This window comes from Strongylocentrotus purpuratus, unplaced genomic scaffold (genome assembly GCF_000002235.5).
Source record: "Strongylocentrotus purpuratus isolate Spur 01 unplaced genomic scaffold, Spur_5.0 spur5_contig_861, whole genome shotgun sequence".
Lineage (NCBI taxonomy): Eukaryota > Metazoa > Echinodermata > Echinoidea > Camarodonta > Strongylocentrotidae > Strongylocentrotus > Strongylocentrotus purpuratus.
Genome location: NW_022145570.1, coordinates 4,631,161 through 4,650,141, shown reverse-complemented (window position 1 = coordinate 4,650,141; position 18,981 = coordinate 4,631,161). Strand labels below are relative to the sequence as shown.

At 38.4% G+C, this 18,981-nt stretch overlaps 2 protein-coding genes across 3 annotated transcripts; both read left to right on the top strand.

Moving 5' to 3' along the window:
• LOC100892399 (UDP-D-xylose:L-fucose alpha-1,3-D-xylosyltransferase MGP4) lies at positions 1 to 5,927 on the top strand. Its single transcript, XM_030999657.1, has 4 exons — positions 1 to 620; positions 3,255 to 3,507; positions 3,958 to 4,011; positions 4,686 to 5,927. The coding sequence occupies exons 2-4, from the start codon at positions 3,276 to 3,278 to the stop codon at positions 5,663 to 5,665; spliced, it is 1,266 nt and encodes a 421-aa protein (XP_030855517.1). The 5' UTR covers positions 1 to 620; positions 3,255 to 3,275; the 3' UTR covers positions 5,666 to 5,927.
• Positions 5,928 to 10,572: 4,645 nt separating this feature from the next.
• Positions 10,573 to 14,534, top strand: LOC115917933. 2 transcript variants are annotated; one of them, XM_030999647.1, is made up of 3 exons: positions 10,573 to 10,640; positions 11,902 to 12,136; positions 12,537 to 14,534. In XM_030999647.1, the coding sequence occupies exons 2-3, from the start codon at positions 11,917 to 11,919 to the stop codon at positions 13,340 to 13,342; spliced, it is 1,026 nt and encodes a 341-aa protein (XP_030855507.1). In that variant the 5' UTR covers positions 10,573 to 10,640; positions 11,902 to 11,916; the 3' UTR covers positions 13,343 to 14,534. The 2 variants fall into 2 exon arrangements, with proteins under 2 accessions (XP_030855507.1, XP_030855502.1); XM_030999642.1 differs by lacking the exon at positions 10,573 to 10,640 and having other exon boundaries at positions 11,671 to 12,136.
• The last annotated feature ends 4,447 nt before the right edge of the window (positions 14,535 to 18,981 follow it).

Genomic DNA, 18,981 nt, shown 5'->3' with positions numbered 1-18,981 from the left:
CAAGTGCAAACATATTGTTTTACTTCTTTAGAACCGAGCGCGACATGATAGGGTACTGTATGTTCCACTGCATCTACGCAGGCCACCGTGTTTTACTCTATCTCCAAAGTATATTTTCACTTTATCTCCAAATAAAAGGAACATCAGGAAATCCGAAGCGCGGAATCTGAATTGTTTCGTTTTCTCCCGAATGCTTCAATCTGAAACTTGGATACCCGCCTTTAATCCAGAACACAATAATGTTTTTCATGAGAGACAATTGACTGATTTTACAGGCGGGAATATGGTACCAGCAGATTATTCATCAAGCCATTGCATTTTCATATAAAACTGCGTCTTACCTACTTTTCATAGTCGAACTGTACATGTGGCGTTGCGGTCTATCCATATTTGTCATCGTTACAGCGCCAATTGTAAGCTGTATGGTAACACATTGACGGTAATAATAAAGCTGAAGGCCATTCATGGATATCATCATAACGTAGGGTCACGTGACAGAAGTAGCACCAGTATGACGTAGAAGATTATGCATATTTTTCGACCATCGTGTTGACGTGGTAGATAGGACTGTTTCACACCTGCATCGGTACATTAACCGGTTTGGCATCAAGCAACATTCGGTAAGGATACTTCTATACTTCCTGCTATCGTGTTTTTGAATTTCTTTCAATTGCTTCAACAATGATATTGGATGTAAATATTCACTTTAACCTGTTTCGTTTATTCTTTTGTAGTTACTAGTAGATTGATGATTATTCCAAAACTATGTATTCACTTCTCCGTTTGTAACAATATAGATGTTTTTGTTAATATTGATGAATTTTTAATTTGTATTAGCTTAATTCTCCTTTTTCGGTCTGTATCCACTTTTTAAAGTGAATATTAATTATTTGCATCTTGTCCTGACTTTCCATTGATAGCCACTATCAATAAAGTTGATTATTATGGCAATAGATGAATTTCATTGATTCATTCGTTAAACATATTCTGATAATTTTGTATGTGGTGCTTGTATATTAAAGCAAATCGCAAGATTGTGGATTCGATTTCAATAACATTGATTTTTTCCATCAGACGTCTCCCTTACCTCATGGTGATTATTTATTCGATTAGTAAGTTTGTATATGCAGCTTTATAAGTGTACAATGTGGGGGGGGGGTGTAAAGGGTTACACCCAAAGGTTACCATCACCATTAATTTGCATTTCTAATCTTTCTTGGTACATTTTTATGATAACGTTCCATATTTCGACGGGAAATGTTGGTAATTTTTTTCTTCTCGTAATGTTCATTCACACTGTACTTCCTATTGTAAAATGTTGGTGTCTAAGATGTGATAAAATTGACCTGACATCGATGCCTATTTCGCGGGCTCTAGGGGCTAAACCCGACGCCATTCGGTCAAGCTGACAACCTTTTTTTCGGTGACTTACATGCAAGGGTGTCGATTTGTGTCCGTGGTTGGGGGGGGGGGGGAAGATAGGTGCCAAAATATTTTCGGCAATGGATCAAAGCAACCAAGAGATAGAAGCGTGTGGCAGGTTGCACCCCATCCCCAAGCGCGTAGCCAGGCTTTCATTTTAGGGGGGGGGGGTAGTGGTCACGCGAAGCGCGCTCCCTAGGGGGTTGGGTGCAGGGAGGGAGGAGTTTCCCCTTCCCACGCGAAGCGCGGAAGCTTTGACGTTTCATTAAATTATTAGAGAAAGAAGACGATTCGTTGGACCGTTCTCGACTCTTAATCCTTGTTTGAATCCCCTTCCTCCGGGCGTAGCGCGGAAAAGCTCTGACGTTTTATTAGATTATTAAAGAAAGAAGACGATTCGATGTACCATTCTCGACTCTTAATCCTTAATGTTTGAATCAGGTTCCCCTCCCTCCGCGCGTAGCGCGGAAGCTCTGACGTTTTATTAGATTATTAAAGAAAGAAGACGATACGATGTACCATTCTCGACTCTTAATCCTTGTCTGAATTTGAATCAAGTTCCCCTTCCTCCGGGCGTAGCGCGGAAAAGCTCTGACGTTTCATTAGATCATTAAAGAATTTAAGAAGACGATTCGATGTACCTTTCTCGACTCTTAATTCTTGACTGAATTCAGTTCCCCCCCCCCCTCCCTCGCGAAGCGGGGAAGCTTTGACATTTCATTTGATTTTTACTCTTAATCCACGTCTGAAATCATTTTCGCCCATCCCGCGCGTAGCGCGGAAGCTTTCACGTTTCATTAAATTATTAGAGAAGGAAGACGATTCGTTGTATCGTGTCCTTGTGTGAATTCAGTTTCCTCCCTCCCGCGCAAAGCGCGGAAGCTTTGACGTTTCATTTGATTATTACTCTTAACCCACGCCTGAAATCATATTCGCCCATCCCGCGCGAAGCGCGGAAGCTTCCACGTTTCATTAAATTATTAGAAAAAGAAGACGATTCGTTGTATCGTTTAATTTTACTTTTCATTTAATTATAACTCTTAATCCTAGTCTGAATTCAGTTGCCCCCCTCCCGTGCAAAGCGCGGAAGCTTTGCCGTTTTACTTAATTATTAGAGAAAGAAAACGATTCGTTGTACTGTTCTCTATATTAATCCTTGTCAGAATTCAGTTTCCCCACATGATGTACGTATGGAACCTTCGTTCTCAAATCTTCGCATGCACAGCCCGAGTGGTGGGTAGCATGTTATCTCCCGGCAATGCTTGTCGCAATAGCTTCTGGAAAGGAATTGTATACTACTGTTAGTGTTAACGGCCACTAATTAGGCCCATTAGTGACTATACAAAACATATGTATTATGAAAATGAGATAGCAAAATGTGTATATTGATGGTCATCTTGCGAGTAATAACCATTAACTATTCTCATCGGGCTCTCATTAATTTTTCTCTTCATTTTTTTTAATTTTTATGGTGAATTATTGGGGGGGGGGGGATGATTGTACAGGCCATCCCCCCCCCCACCTGAAATATTGGGGGGGGGGGGATATATCCCCCCATCCCCCCCCCCCCCCCCCGGGATCGACACCCATGCTTACATGGTCTAATTAACTTTGAGTAGCCAAATCTTATTGTTGAAATAGGGTGACTGTTTTGAGAAAGGAATTTTCTTCGGCGTCATCATTATCATCATTTTCCACATCATCATTGATTTGACCATATTCATTATATTTTCCCGGAATCTGATTCTCTTTACTTTTATTATCGTTACTTAAAATTTTACAATCGGATTCATTTTATTCGCCTTTCTTTGCTACATTAAATCTTTTCAAAGGTATCTGGCTCGTCATCAACCATGGTTTCATCGAGTAAACGCGGGGCGAGACGAAAACTCTTCCCGGGTCTAAACTCTTCCTCGATGTCCCCCTGGTCCACGGCAAAGACCCACACAACCCTTTATTCGATGCTGGCAGCTTTTATTGGTGGTCAAATCCTCCTCACTGGGGTGTTTCTTATGCGGACAGCGCCCCCCTGTGACTGCCACTGCCAGTGGCGCCCCGAACTCGAGATGAACAAGGCGAAAGCAGGTAAGTGTTTTAGTGTTTATACAAAGGCTTAAAATGAAACAAATATAAGTCGTTCGTGATGTCGCTTCATAAACACTGGCATAAACAGCGATATTTGTGAGCCCTACCATGCATCTGCATACTAAGGTATCACTTTCGTAACCCTTTTCATTATCTGTAGTCATCATAAATGGTTCATCTCAGGGGTGGATCCAGGAAGGATTTTTGTTACGGGGGTGGATGGGAGGGGGGGGGGGGGGGGGGGAGCACGCGGTTCCAAATCTTATAATGAATGGGGCAATTTGTAGCATTCCCCCTTTTAGGGGTTAGTGGAGGAGGATTTGCTAGGCAAGCTGGGTGGGGGTTTAATGATTTGTTTTATAAGAACATCTTCGAACGATGTAGTTCCACGCTCAACAATATTTATTCAGTGACCAAATTCATTTCTTCACCATCTTTTTCTCTTAATAGCTCGAAGTATAGCTGACTTTTCAACAGATATCGCAAGGCGTCATATATTTGAAGGTACGATAAAATTTCGATCTTACTACGTACATGTACTTAGAAAATGTAATTCAAAAGTATTTGATAATCAAAATACCAGAACTACCCCCCCCCCCTCCCACGACAAAAAACAGGATGTTAAAATAAATATTTTTTTCTTCAAATTGGTAAACAATTAAACTTGCTCCGAAGAGGAAAAGGGAAGTTTAGGGCATTGCTCTGATAAGTAACTAAGGAACCAATTCCTTCCTAGTTGAAAAAATGGTTGAATAATAATTAAGTGATGATAAATCAGTGACATTAATGTTATGTATTTATTTGTACATGACACTCCAGTCCAGTCTTCAAACACAAGTGATGGAAATTTATTTTCGTTACCAATTCAGATCTCAAATATTAAAGGCCGTCTGCACTAGTTAGGCCAAGAGGGATTAGACAACCCTGATGGTCACTGACAGATTGTGGTCAAATCTCATCAAATCAGCTCTCAAATAACATAAGAAAAAGAGGATCATGGGGGACCAACAGGCACGACTTGGGCATTGTTTTCTATATATATATATATATAAAGGGAGCAAGTAGCTACAATTAGTACAGTAGGGATTTAAAGTGAACTGCAATAATTACAATTATTGTCTTACTGTTATCACGTTTTTTTATTTTTACTCTTGTCTCCTCATTGCATTTCAATTCAGATGAAAAGCATCCCAGAGAAATCCTCATAAGTCCCAAGAAAGCGATACCCAGTCCAAGGAATTTGAACGAAACCAAAGGGGATGCTGCTGAAAATCATCTAGAGAAGTCCCGGTTTGAAAACATCGGTGACAAATTGAACATGTCGGACCACGTAGAAGAACCTATGACGGAGGCAGAACAGAGCTTCAGGATTCCCGGACCCTTCACCATCCTCACGACAACCAACACTGCCTTCAGCGATTTGACTGAGAATTGGTTGGAGAGCTTACGCCGGTTGGATCGTCCCTACAACGTTACCCTCATCGCAGAGGACTACGGTGCATTCCAATACCTCAAGGATCGCAAGGACATCATGGAGTCCTCAAGGCTACAGATCAACCTGAGATTCACGGACATGAACGTGAGCCATTCTGCAGCTCTTGGCTTTTACACCAAGGAGTACATTCAACTCGTTGGGAAGCGTCCGCATTACATCCTGGACATACTGCGCTCAGGGGTTGGTGTCCTATTCGCCGATGCCGATGCCGTCTGGCTGAGAGACCCAATTCCTCTTATCGCCGATGTCTACTCAAGATACGACGTATGGGTGGCTCTAGGTGAAGGTGGGCAAATCCCTTGCCCTTGTTTCATGTACCTGAAGCCAACTCCTAGAGCCGTGGAGATGGTCAAAGCTTGGCAATCAAGGATCGAGGATCAGCTCAATACAACGTCTCCAGAAAACGACCAGGGTGCCTTGGACTGGGTCATGCATAATCACATCCGGTACAAGAGGTTACGCGTTAAAAAGCTGGACATGACAGCATTTCCTACGGGACAGTCAATGTTCTTGAAGAAGGGGTGGTACGCCGCCCACAAAAATGAAATATACGTGGTGCATGCCAACAAGGTAGGCGGATACGCCAAGAAGAAGTTTGTATTTAAGTGGAAAAAACTCTGGTACCTTGAAAAAGACAAAAAGGGAAATAACACTCATCACTGAATGAAAAAAAAATGCAAAAGGACTTAATGTGATAAACATTAAATCTTCTTGTTCTCTTATAGTTTAGCTTTTAATAGAGAGATGCAGTTCTTTAATCTATTTAACAAAGTAGGCCTATGATGGAAGAATGCCAGTATGTGAAAAAAGAGAAAATGTCAGAAAATATTAAGAAACCCGAAATGCGCATAACTTTGGACAGTAATGCTCCCTAGGGAGTGGAGAATGTGCATGCACTGTGTGCGGGTAAGCCTGAATCCGATGACCGGAGTAATAATAATTAAGTACTGCGCCTAGAAACAAAGTATTAGGCGCATTATCAATGTGAGCTATTATTATTATTATTATTACTAAAAATAAAATGTAACCAATGAACACATTTTAGTTTGCACTGTATTTCTAAACTTTGCTATTCGCAATAGATTCCTGTTCAGTAAGTCACTTGTTTAAAGGGAATGTAGTAGTAGTAGTAGTAGTATTTATTTTCGTATAAAAAACATAGTAAAAATGCATAAAATACGATGGATAGCCCACATTCAGCTAACCCGACATGGGAAAGCTGGTCTTCCGTGGGGTCCGGAACAATTACATAAACAAAACAAAACATAAATACATTATATGAACAACAGTAAATACATTTTGAAGAAAGAAAACAAAAATAAGTAATATAAAATAAAGGGATAAAAAAAAAAAAAATAAAAAAAAAAAAAACATTTCATAAAAAACAAGTAATCATAACAAAATAAGGAGGGGGACCATGTGCTACTGTAACAGTTCTGCAATCTTAGATTTGAATGTATTAACACTAGGGGAAGATTTGATATGAGGAGGAAGTGTGTTGTAGGCCTTTGCGTTTCTATACTTGAATGATCTTTTGAGGTAATTTGTTCTCGGTTTGGGTAATTTTATTTGAGCTCCAATTCGGGAAAGGTAGGAATGGGTTCTCAACTCAAATTCATTTCTTAAATACTCGGGGGTTAGATTATTCATTATTTTATACATAAGAACAAGGGAATGATGATTTCTTCTTTTGTCCAAGAGTTGCCAATTAAGAGCGTTATGCATTTCCAAAACAGAGACATGAGATTCAAGTTTTATTTTAAGTATAATCCGGCCTGCCCTATTTTGCAATTTTTGAAGGCGATCTGTATATTTCCTGAAAGCTGCACTGTAAATAACATCACCATAATCAAAATACGGAAGGATCAGTGAGCTATATATTAATTTCAGTACCGATTCACTTAGGAATCGCCTTAGTCTTCCTAGAAAGCCTACCATTTGACCAATTTTCTTCAACATATTGTCTATATGTAAATTCCAGTTTAACTTTTCATCAACTAAGACGCCAAGGTACTTGACATGATGAACTTGATCTATAAAGATGTCATTCAATGAAACTCGGAGGACATTCTTTTTAGATATCATGTGGTTGCTTCCAATGAGCATACAAACTGTTTTTTGACAGTTGACACTTAATTTGTTTTGGCACATCCAGTAATACATATTTTCTAGGTCTGAGTTCAAAGCTAATTCAATTCTATCTATAGAAGGATGTGAGAAGTATAAAACAGTATCATCAGCATACAACTGAACTTGACAGGTTTTTATACATTTTACTAAATCATTTATATATACGATGAAGAGCAGTGGCCCTAGAAGGGAACCTTGGGGCACACCACACTCAATCACTGATTCGAAAGAAAGCTCTGCATTAATAAGTGTCCTACTGACTCTGCCTGACATGTAGCTTTTAAACCATGTACATGGAGTGCCAGAAATTCCTATGTTATTGAGTTTCTTAATAAGAATATCACAATTCACGGTATCGAAGGCCTTTCTTAAGTCCACAAATACAACCCCCGTATACTCTTTCTTATCAGTTGCGTGAAGCCAGTCATCAGTTACTTTTAGGAGAGTGGTAATAGTTGAGTGACGTGGCCTGAAACCAGATTGGGCGGCTGACAAGATATTGTTCTCATGTAGAAACTCCAAAACTTGTCTTTGGACAACCCGTTCCAGTATTTTAGATACGCAGGGCAAAATTGAGATGGGCCGATAATTTGAAGGAGAGCTCTTATCGCCACTTTTGTGAATTGGGATAATCTTGGACCTTTTCCATTGTTGAGGAAATTTACCGCTCAACAAAGAGCGGTTGATCAGGTTAGCAATACTCTGTGAAATCTCGGTAGCACATGCTTTTAAAACAAAAACTGATATTTTATCTACACCTACAGATTTAGTATTTTTCAATTTGTTTATAACTCCCAACACATCATTTTCGGTTACAAGGGTAAACTCAAAACTCTTGATTAATGGTATATTGTTTTCTATAGGGAGAGGCGTATCAGGAATTTCTTTTGCTAAATTACTTCCTACTTCAGCAAAGAAGGTATTGAAAAGATTAGCAGTATCAACATTACTTTCTGAATTAAGCGCAACTATTGGCGTGTCACGTTTCTTATTTGGAATGATAGATTTTAATGTCTTCCAAGTCTGTTTTGGATTAGCACTAGAAAGTGAGAATTTATCAGAGTAGTATTTTCTCTTTGCTTTTCTTACATCAGTAGTAACTTTATTACGTAGTACTCTATATTCACACATGAGTTTTTCATCTTTAAGTTTACACGCTCTCCGTTTCAGTTTGTCACGCTTTTTCATGAGTTTATAAATACCTGCATTCATCCACGGAGAGCCCCTAGTACTTATTCTTTTTGAACGATATGGCATGTGTTTGTCAACAACTTGTAACAACAGATTTTGCCATAATTCAACAGCTTCATCAATTGAATTGCACTGATTTATATACTCCCATTTCTGGTTGCGAATATCATTTCTAAACTCAATAACCATTATCAGTTTACATAATTACATTGAGTATTCGGGGGCGATGGTGTCACTTTGTATTGACAGCCAATGCGAGGCGTTAGTCAACAAAATTACCTTCTATATTGCATACTTCAAGCACATTTTCCACAATTAATAAATATTTCCCGTTTTTGCATCGCCATTGGGTCAACGTCATCGTCATTGGGTCACCCCCCCCCTTAGCAAAAAGCTAGCTCCGCCCCTGGGGAATGAGGGAGTTGTCACCTTTGTTTAAGTGAGTGAAAAAGTATGATGTATAGAATTAGTAGGTCGTGTTGAAAAGAAAAACAAATTAATTAAATCAAAGGACGATCTATACATGTCATCAATAGGCTATATCGAAGTTAAATTTTTCGAAAATACTTCACATACTTCATATTGCACATGCGGGGTTGTGCGCCCGTTTTTTAATCCAAGAAGCATACTTTTAGTGCATAAGTACAAAAAAAAAATAATAATTTGGGGGGATGGGGGGTGGGGGTGGTTGCGGGGCCTGAGCATGTTTATGGGGGTTTCGCTACCAAATAAAAGTTATGCATTTTTGAAGGTGCGATCAATTAACATATATTGACAACTTTGTGACGTATCTAATTGCGAGGTCTTCTCCCATTTGCCTTTTACTAAACATATTTAAAGACTTGTATTTTCCTTTCAGAAAATTTGCAATCATACATTCCCCTTAAATATTATAATTATCGAACATAATTTGTTTATATAAAATCCCTGTATGAAACAGGAAATGAAAGTATATGAAATTTTCTGTATATACAGAGCGAATTCGAGAGGAACCCGCAAGATACGTCACAGTGTATATATAGCCACTGTGTTTCACAGTGTTTCACTGATGACAACTTCGAAAAATCATAACTTTCTTATCTCAAACTTTCACGAAGCTTTCACCACATTTGCTTCTCTCAAAACCAAGATGATACCGGGATGGATTTTTCTTTAAGGTATAAGGCAAATTATAATACAGTTTTGGGTTAAAGAAAGACAAAACAATGTGATCTAATATATCGTTTAATGTTGGTAAGATTAAATTAAGGCCGTTTCATGATGTTGGTCAATGGTGATAGATTATGTCTCCTTTAAATTCGGTGTTTGTGATTTGTAGCAATAATTATTAAATATATTAACGTTTAGATGATTTTTTTTGAAAATCAAAATACCCTCGAAAAAATCCTCATAATATACGATGATTATGCTTATGTACTGCATAACCAGCCTTAATTGTCCATTAACATTTTGGTAAATTCTCTCATGCAATAATAAGTGACCAGAAGTCAACTTTATACTTTGCCTTTGATTGAAGAATAATAATTAATCAACAGGGTAAGGGAAGCAGACGATACAAGGGGGGGGGGGTGGAGAAAGATAAAGAGAATGTCAAGAAATTGTAATAATGAAAAACATTATTTGCTCGAGATTTTTAGACAAAAGTTCTCATTAATTCGCTCACTACAAATTAACTAGAGAGTAAGAACAGAAATATGATTAATACACCTCAGTGAATTTTAGACTTTTAAACACAAGTTCTCATTGATTCGCTCACTACAAAATTAACTAGAGAGTATAAGAACAGAAATATAAGTTAATAAACCTCAGTGAAATTCTGTGCTATATCCGAAGACATACGTCACTAATTATCATAATCACATGAAAGCGAAAACATACAACTACTTTTATGGCTGCATGTATGTTTTCTCTTATTATAATACCCAGTCGTCTCATGTTTGTATGGATGAAAATTATGATCTCCATGTTTTAGCCTTTATAATACATGTATATAGTTATCACGTGACGACGCTCCGTCAGTCGATATAATAATTAATATGCCTTATTTCCGCCTGATGCTCTTTGTCTTTTGTGGAATAAACAAGCATAAAACAGACTCTCGGTGGTCTAATTACAATACCACTGAACAGCAGTAACCTATAAACATTATTGTTAGCTTACAATTATAAAACGGAACGAGGAAATTATCACTATATCCTGAGCTATTTGTAATTGAGGCGTCCGAGCTCTTTCATGCTTTTAACATTCACATCGTCATGACATGAACACGGGAATGGTATAGGCGACTGGACCCAACTATCAGTATACCGGTAAAAAAGTAAGTATTGCTAAGTAATTTTCGATAGATGTCCGCACACGTTTTAACTTTATGCTTAATTAGATTTAGTCTTGAGTACGTATAAGTCTACTCATTGATCAAAAAATAATATGGCAGTCTCTTTTCTAAGCATGTTTATGTTTATAATGCTATTAGTATATTTCCCACCGTCTTCGACAAGCATATCACTGAGGTTACTCGTAAAGTGAAGTACGTATGTGTGTTAAGCGAATTCCTTTCTGCCCGGGTAAATCGCTCTGACGGGACTTACCCGATTACGAAATTCTTTTTCATGTATGCATTGTATCAATAAATATATATGAATATAAGTCTATATAAATTGAAAGGGTCTGACGATCTGATATCGGGGGGCTCCAGTGTTAAAAGTGTAGGCCACAATTATATCCAAATCAAATTTATGAAAACATAATATTTGTGTGTTACTTTTAAAGGAAATTAAAAAAGGAATTGATATGGGTCATATTCCGTCGTTGAATACCTTAGAGATTTCATTTTTCTTTTTATTTGATTTTCTTTCTGCATTTTTCCAAATACAATAACTGAATAACAAAGAACATGTAACGTAGGGTATAAAATAAACAAACATAATAACTTCATGTCAAGATATTATTTAAGTATATACATATAATAAAGAACTAAATATTTCTTTAACATATTATTATAGATTTAAAGTATTATCCGAACTATATCTGTGGAAAAGTGCAGGAGACCTAGTCAAGCAACGCTTTACTAGGATGGCGGCTACTAAAGAAAATTCTTAAAGTGACTCGATAACATTGTTGAAGGTTGATGAAAACCTGCGTAATTTTGTATGAAATGTGACTTATTATATTCCTTCTAACGTTCTTACCCTCTAACATGCAACAAATCCTTAAAACAAAGGTGTGGTTTTCTTTGAAGGCGTCACTGTGCAACACCTTCTGACAGTAAATTCTCCCAGCCATTTTGAATTTTCCCAACCGTTTTTCCTTGAAAAAAAGAAAGAAAAAAGACAGGCTTTTAAAAATATTTCATCATTTAAAATTTCCGGAATGGTATCAAGAGCCAATTCATTGCTTTGTGATCACTCGATAATATGAAAATCTGTTCATACGATCTTTTCGTATGAGTTTGTGAGTGTGTTCGTGTGGTTTGTGTGTTAGCTAATGGTAAATGTGCACGTAGCTCTTCCATTCTTTCCTGTCATAAATCATTTGTCGAAACCAGAGCTCAACCAATCTCATGAATCTTTATGTTATAGGCAGTTCTTTTCATCATGGCAGGACATAGAGAATCATATGCAGCCCGTGATCATTCACCGGCCTCCTCCTCCTCCTCGCCCTCGTCGTCGCCGTCGTCGTCGTCGTCGACTTTGTCAGTGAATACGTCGGGGAAGTGTCCCCAAACATATTTCTTACTGTGTGCGCTCACTGTTGCTCAGGTCGGATTGCTGTCTCTGTTTTTCATCTGGACTGTCCAAACTTGTTATACTCGATGTGAGTCACAGTGATTTCATTTTATCAAGTGAATTATTGAAATATCAATTAAAAAAAGAAGCTCCTGATTATATTCAACACTGATTAGACATTTGTTTTTTAATTGACTGATATCAATATAGTTGATAAGGATAGTTGCTATTGAAAAAGTATATGACAAATTGATATGTCCCAATTTATGTTTCCTGATAATGTCACATTTCAAAGCTTACATCCAAAATATATTCGAGAAACGTTCTGATTCAACCAGATGAGTTCACCTTCCATTCCTGACTTTGGGTGTTAACTGTAAAAAGTAAAATAATTATGATAATAACACCACAATAATCAACATCATCGTCATCATCATCATCATTATTAATTATACTTCTCGTATTATTTTGTCCACCTTTTTTTTCAGATCAGCGCGTCATCATCGTTTATCCTATCGATTCGAATCCTCGGCTCCGATCAATGAGTAATGATTCTCACCGAGACGACATCAATCATCATCATCACCACCATGGCAACAAAAGCAACATCACGACTGATCTTCTGGGAGACATTCAGCATGAGGGGACACCTGTTTTCAGCAATGATAGTGGGCAGTTATCGAACTTTCGTCCAGACTCAAAACGAAATGTCAGTATCGTCGGAACGACGCGGTTTGAATTACTCGCCCTCACATTAAAATGGTTAGAGAGTTTGAAGATATTGAATTTAGATTATGACGTCACATTAATCGTAGAAGACCAACCTGCGTATAGAATACTGTCAAAAAGGAAAAACAGTGCGAAAAAGTTATACAAGACGCGTTTAAAACCAAGACGGGAGCGGCAAAACGGGACGCGAGTCATGAGTTTGACACTATCTGATTGTGACGTCGTACTGGACATTCTCGGTTCGGGTAGAGACGTACTGAATACTGCAACCGATTACGTTTGGTTAAAAGATCCCATACCTCTAATATGGCAGAAGTATAACCAGTGCGACATGTGGATCCAAAGCGGGGAGAATCAAACGCAGGGTTTTATGTTCCTGAAGTCATCGCCAAAGATAATCTCCTGCGTGAAAGCTTTGAAAACGAAAATGGCAAGGAAGTCGAAAGCGCCACGATCATTGGTTGCCGATGATACCCTAGTACATGCGCTAAGGACTGGGTTGCATCGCTTCTTGGACACTTTTGATTTACGTATATGCCACTTGGGAGAAGCTTATTTCCCTTGATAAATATATATGTATGTGAGGAGGAGGGGTAGTATCTGCCCACAAGTGGGGAAATCCTCATGGTGCCTTTAGAAAGGGGTGTATTTAAGGAGGAGGGGTGGTACTCTGCTCACAAGGGGCAAATCCCCATGGTCCTTTGAGAAAGATGTGTATTTGAGGAGGATGGGTGGTACTCTGCCCATAAGGGGGTAATCTTCATGGTGCCTTTAGAAAGGTGTGTTTTTGAGGAGGAGGGGTGGTACTCTGCCCACAAGTGGGGAAATCTTCATGGTGCCTTTAGAAAGGTGTGTATTTGAGGAGGAGGGGTGGTACTCTGACCTGCCATGTAGCTTACTTTATACAAGCATACATACCAGTAATGCTTTCTTAGCAGTCAGGTAAAAACAAAACATCAATAGAGGAGTAGCTCGATTCCGAAAGGCCCTAAATCCATTTTTGGCCAATATCGACTCCCCCCCCCCCCTTTCCCCCATGGAAAAGTGGAGCGATGTGGAGCGATGTGTGTGCAGCGCTTTGTAACCACATTGAAAAGGCGCTATATCAAATATCTTTTGGATTGGATTGGATTTGAACAGTTACAGTGGTTAAAACGTGCGCCCCCTCCCTAACACAAGAGAGAGAACTCCCTCCCCCAAAAGGAGGAACATGAAACTTGTATTTACACATACAGATTACATTTTGATGAGTTGGCTCGATTTGCCTACGAAGATTGCGGACAAAATTTCAACAGTACGAAAAAACACACCAGGTTCTGTAAAACTGAGAAAAAGAGAAGATTTCTAAATGAAATGATAAGTGATTTGTGACTTTCAAGGAAGAAAAAAACAATTTCTATCGCTCGTGACGGCCATTTTATTTTAATTGTTAAGAATTCAAGAACTTCCGGGGGCTCCGACCCCTCAACCCCAGCAAAGCCTGGGCCCTTGGACCCCATCCGTACAAATATTGTCTTTAGGAGAGAGTGTGTGTTTTATGAAGTTCAAGCCCCACATGAAGGCAAGCTTTCGTCCATACACTATTGTGCACTTTGGGTTATTCACACCATACTGTGAGGTTGAGTGGGTTGCATACGGTGGTGTGGGATAAGGACTATAAGGGGTATTATTTGTTTTACATTATAACTGATTTCGTTTGTTTCTTTTCGTTCGTAAGTTATGACTTGTTATGCATTAAAGTTGATAGAATTATCATATACCGTTAATGATTATAGAGAAATGTATTTTGAAGAATTACTTGTATTGCTTTGATACTCAATGAAATACACACACAAAAATATCGAGAGAGAGAGAGAGAGAGAGAGAGAGAGAGAAAGAGAGAGAGAGAAAGAGAGAATTGATTTCCAGCACCTTCCCCTTAGATCAGATATAGACCTAAAACAATCCTCATTTTCTTCAGTATAAAAGTGTCATTCAGGGGGGGGGGGGGGGTCGTGAGAACTATTTTTTTTAATTAAAAAAACAAACATTTGTATCAAATTTTGGACCGCTCGGTGGAACAGCGCCACCATGTTGGTGGATGCTGTCATTTGTAGGGCTCATTGTTGTTTCTCGGGGGCGGCCGAGCGACTTCCAAAGTATGTGTGTGTGTGGGGGGGGGGGGCACCAAGAAAAAGGGAACTTTCTGGAAAAAAGGGCACCTATAAAGGGAAATCTCAAAGCGAAAATATACAATTATTTAGATTTTGGTATATACCCTTATACTGTGATTACAATTATCAGGGATGATTTCAATATAGTTTCACTTTATAAACCATACAAGATATTGCTTAATTGAACATCATGTTTTGCAGTTGGGTTTTATTGTCTAAAAAATTGTTTGCGAGCGAGGAAAATTTTTAAAATATGTAAGGTCGCAGTGCGAAAAATTACATTTTATAAAGAGGAAAAACCCAATCCTAATGAGGTTATAAGCACATTCTCATAACGGGAAGGAAAACTCCCCCCCCCCCCCCTCAATATTTGTTTTAATTAACAAAAAAACAAAAACATTGTGCTAATGGGTGACCAAAAAAAAGGTGACCTTAACCCCCCCCCCCCCCCCCCCCCCCCCCCCCATCGGAACAAAATATCGATCGTACACATTTTTACATTTCTGGACAAAAACAAACTATGTGCTCTAAACCCCCCCCCCCCCCGATTATTCAGCGGCTGGCTGAGTCGTTGCAAAATTTTCGGCGCAATTTTCAAATTTTAAACCCCCCCCCCCCTTTCGAAAAAATCCTGCGTACGCGCCTTGATGTGTGCAAGCGTAGCGAGCGGGCTTTGGGGGGAAATTGCTTTTAGTCGCTTGAAATTAGCTAGGGCGCGTTTAATGATGAGAGGAAAAGGGAACACATATCAGGAAATAAAAGGAGCATGTGCCAAAATACAAAGAGCAATTATCAAAGGTAACAATGGGGCACTTCTTACACCCTCAAAAAGAGGCACTCACCAGGGATGAAAAAAGTCAGTCATGAAAATAGGGAACGGGCATTTTTTGACGGAAAAGGGGCCCCCGTCAATTTTGATAGGGGCATTTATAAGATATTATTATATATTGTTAAAAGGGAAATTATCAGAAGTGAAAAGGGGCACTTATCGCACCTGAAAAGGGGAAATGACCAGATATGAAAAGGGGCACTTATGTGAATGAAAAAGGGGCACTTGTAATAAAGAAAAATGTACATTAGTTAAAAGGAAATGGGAACCGATCAGATTTTAAAGGGGCATTTATCGGAGGTGAAGGGGGCACTTATCTGACGTGAAAAGGAGTAACTTCTCCTACCTGAAAAGGGTCATTTACCAGAGAAGGGGCACTTATGAGAAGGGGAAAGGGCTCTTTTTTAATGGAGCACTTATCATTAGGAAAAGGGGCACTTATTAGAAATTTAAAAAGGCACATGTGAAAATATAAGGTGCGCTTATCCGAGTTAAAATGGAGGTAGTTATTAAAAGGGGAAGGGGCACTTCTAACAAAGGATAAGGGGCACTTGTCAAATTAAAAGAAGCACGTACCTCTCAGAGGTGAAGGGGGCACTTCTCGTACCCAACTAGGGGCACTTATGAGAATGGAAAATGGGAACCTGTTGAAGGAAAAGGGGCACTTATCAGAAATGAAAAGGGGAAGGGGCACTTTAACAAATTAATAGGGGCACTTGTCAAAGTAAAAGGGGCAGTTCTTAAAAAGTTAAAGGGGCACTTTTCGGGTGCACTGTGCCCCACCCCCTCCTCCTCCCTTGGGAGGGCCGCCTATGATAGTTCTTCCTTTTAATACGGAAATAAATTCTAATCAAACATTCAAGAAAACTCTCAAAATGTAAGTTCAAACGTGACAGAAATGAGCAGGGGATCAAAGAGAAAATCAAAGCTATTACAGGACAACATCAAACACACCCCTTTCTTGTTGATATTTTACATATTGGTTGCTCTTTACAGCAATTTATTACAAAAACCAAAAAATATCACAAATCCACAGACAAAAACATAATTGATTTCATCAAACATTTTTTGTAATAACATAAACCAATATCAATAATTGTTGATAGGTGCAAATGAGGAAGGTCAGTCAGAATGCATGCCCAGAGGTGTGTGATGAAACACTTAAAACATCCCACACAGAAATCCACCAAACATTGATAGGAAGGGATAGAGTGTCATCGAATGAGTATTGATACATACATCAGATATGCCAACCTTTATATTCAGCTTTTAGGGAGGTTTCTATCAACTGCATACAGCATAATAGGAATAATCTTTCCACAAATCAGGGAGGCTTTAATTTTAACATTTGTGTTGAGTGACGTAAAAAAAGAAAATTTTCAGGGAGGGTTGGTATCTCTGCAGAGGCTTCAGGTATATACTAGAACATACATGTTCAATCACAGTACAAAACAATACCTTTAAATACTTGTATCTAATAAAATGATATTTGTATTTCTGTCTGTGGTAACGATGTGAAGCATAACCTTACATCCTTATCTGATATATTGATCTGACAGATTTTGTGCCAAAAAATACTTAATATCAGACAAAATCAGGTCTTTCATAAGCTGCCTAATGAAGAAAATTATGCACATTATCATACATTTTTTCCCTTCCGTAGATTATATAACAAAAAAATTCAATCAACTGTGCTTTCATCCCTTCTTATATGGTGTATATGGAATACCACTCCTTTCATGCACTCCTGCTAAATCGCTTAACAAAGATATATTTAAGTAATTCATCATTGTTTCTATGAGCCAGCGAATCTGTCATATATTTTAACGTATGGATTCGTCAGTTCATATATCAACCATAAGTTGTCCTATTAATTCTTGTTAGGTAGTGCAGGGAATACACATATCTTATCTTGGATTTCAAAAGCCCTATTCTGCTCCTGTGCATAAAAGGCTAGTATTCTGTTTACACATACAACATACTAAAAACATATTTGTGATCAAGTTCAATTGAACTTGTTTAACACATCTGATTGGACTAAACCAAATCCTACATTATTAATTTTGCCATAATTGATTGAATTCTAACATTTGGCTTCATTGCAGCACATAGTCTAGACCTCAAAGAAATCCTTGGCAAAAAAAAATGGGAGGGAGTACATAGAGAAAAACATTTCCTACAAAAAAAAAAAATTGAAGTGTCAAACAACCGACTTTCATATTCACGTAATCATATCAATTCTACCCGTTATAGAGCCTACAACTATTAACATTATCCTAAATCTAAAAGTTCTAGTATGTCTAGGATATTTACAATCATGTAAAATAGCTCAAAACAACTGCTATTGAATGGTATTTACATCGACGTCTTCTTCAGTTGCTCTGATGTGAAAATGATTTCATGACCTTTGACCTAGCTGTACATTCCTGTGGTCAGTGAGAAAGAAGAAACAGCTAAGAGGATACACAGGGTGCTTTATAACCTATGACAACTTTAAAGAATGACACGAACACAAACGTAAATTTAGGTTAATAAAATCAATCAATAAGTAGGTTTAGACGAGCGATATGCCTCTTCAGTCTTCAGGGGGGGGGGGGGGGATATAACAATTCATGTACACATGTAGAAAGAGAGAATATAAAATACTCTACGGGAGAAAAGGGATCAACTTTAAATGACAAAAAGAGAAGATCTTCATATGGGAGAAAATGCATCATGATTGTGTGGGAGAGACAAAGAGATGAAGAAAGAGAAGATTTCATGGAAAGATATGGTGAAGAAAGAAAGCTGTAAGGTTAGTTCAAATGAAGAGGGAAACTGATAACTTTAATCAATTATGATGATGATGAGAAAGAGAGTGCGAGAGAGAGAGAGAGAGAGAGAGAGAGAGAGAGAGAGAGAAGAGAGAGAGAGAGAAAGAGAAGAGATAGAGAGAGAAAGAAAGAAGAGAAAGAAAAAGAGAGAGACAGAGAGACAGATATGGGGAGGGAGGAAGGGGGAGAATGTATACCATGTGTGATAAAGAAGACATACCTGTGAGAGAGAATGTAATGCACCTCTTGTAATATAAAATATAAGAAAAACACCAATGGTGCATACCCTATGTGTGAGAGACACAATATACGTGTACATGTTCCTAATGTGACAGAAAGGGTTAGAATACCTTGTGTGAAAATGCCTACACACAATCCTTTGTGTGGTATGCTGAACAAAATACTGTAA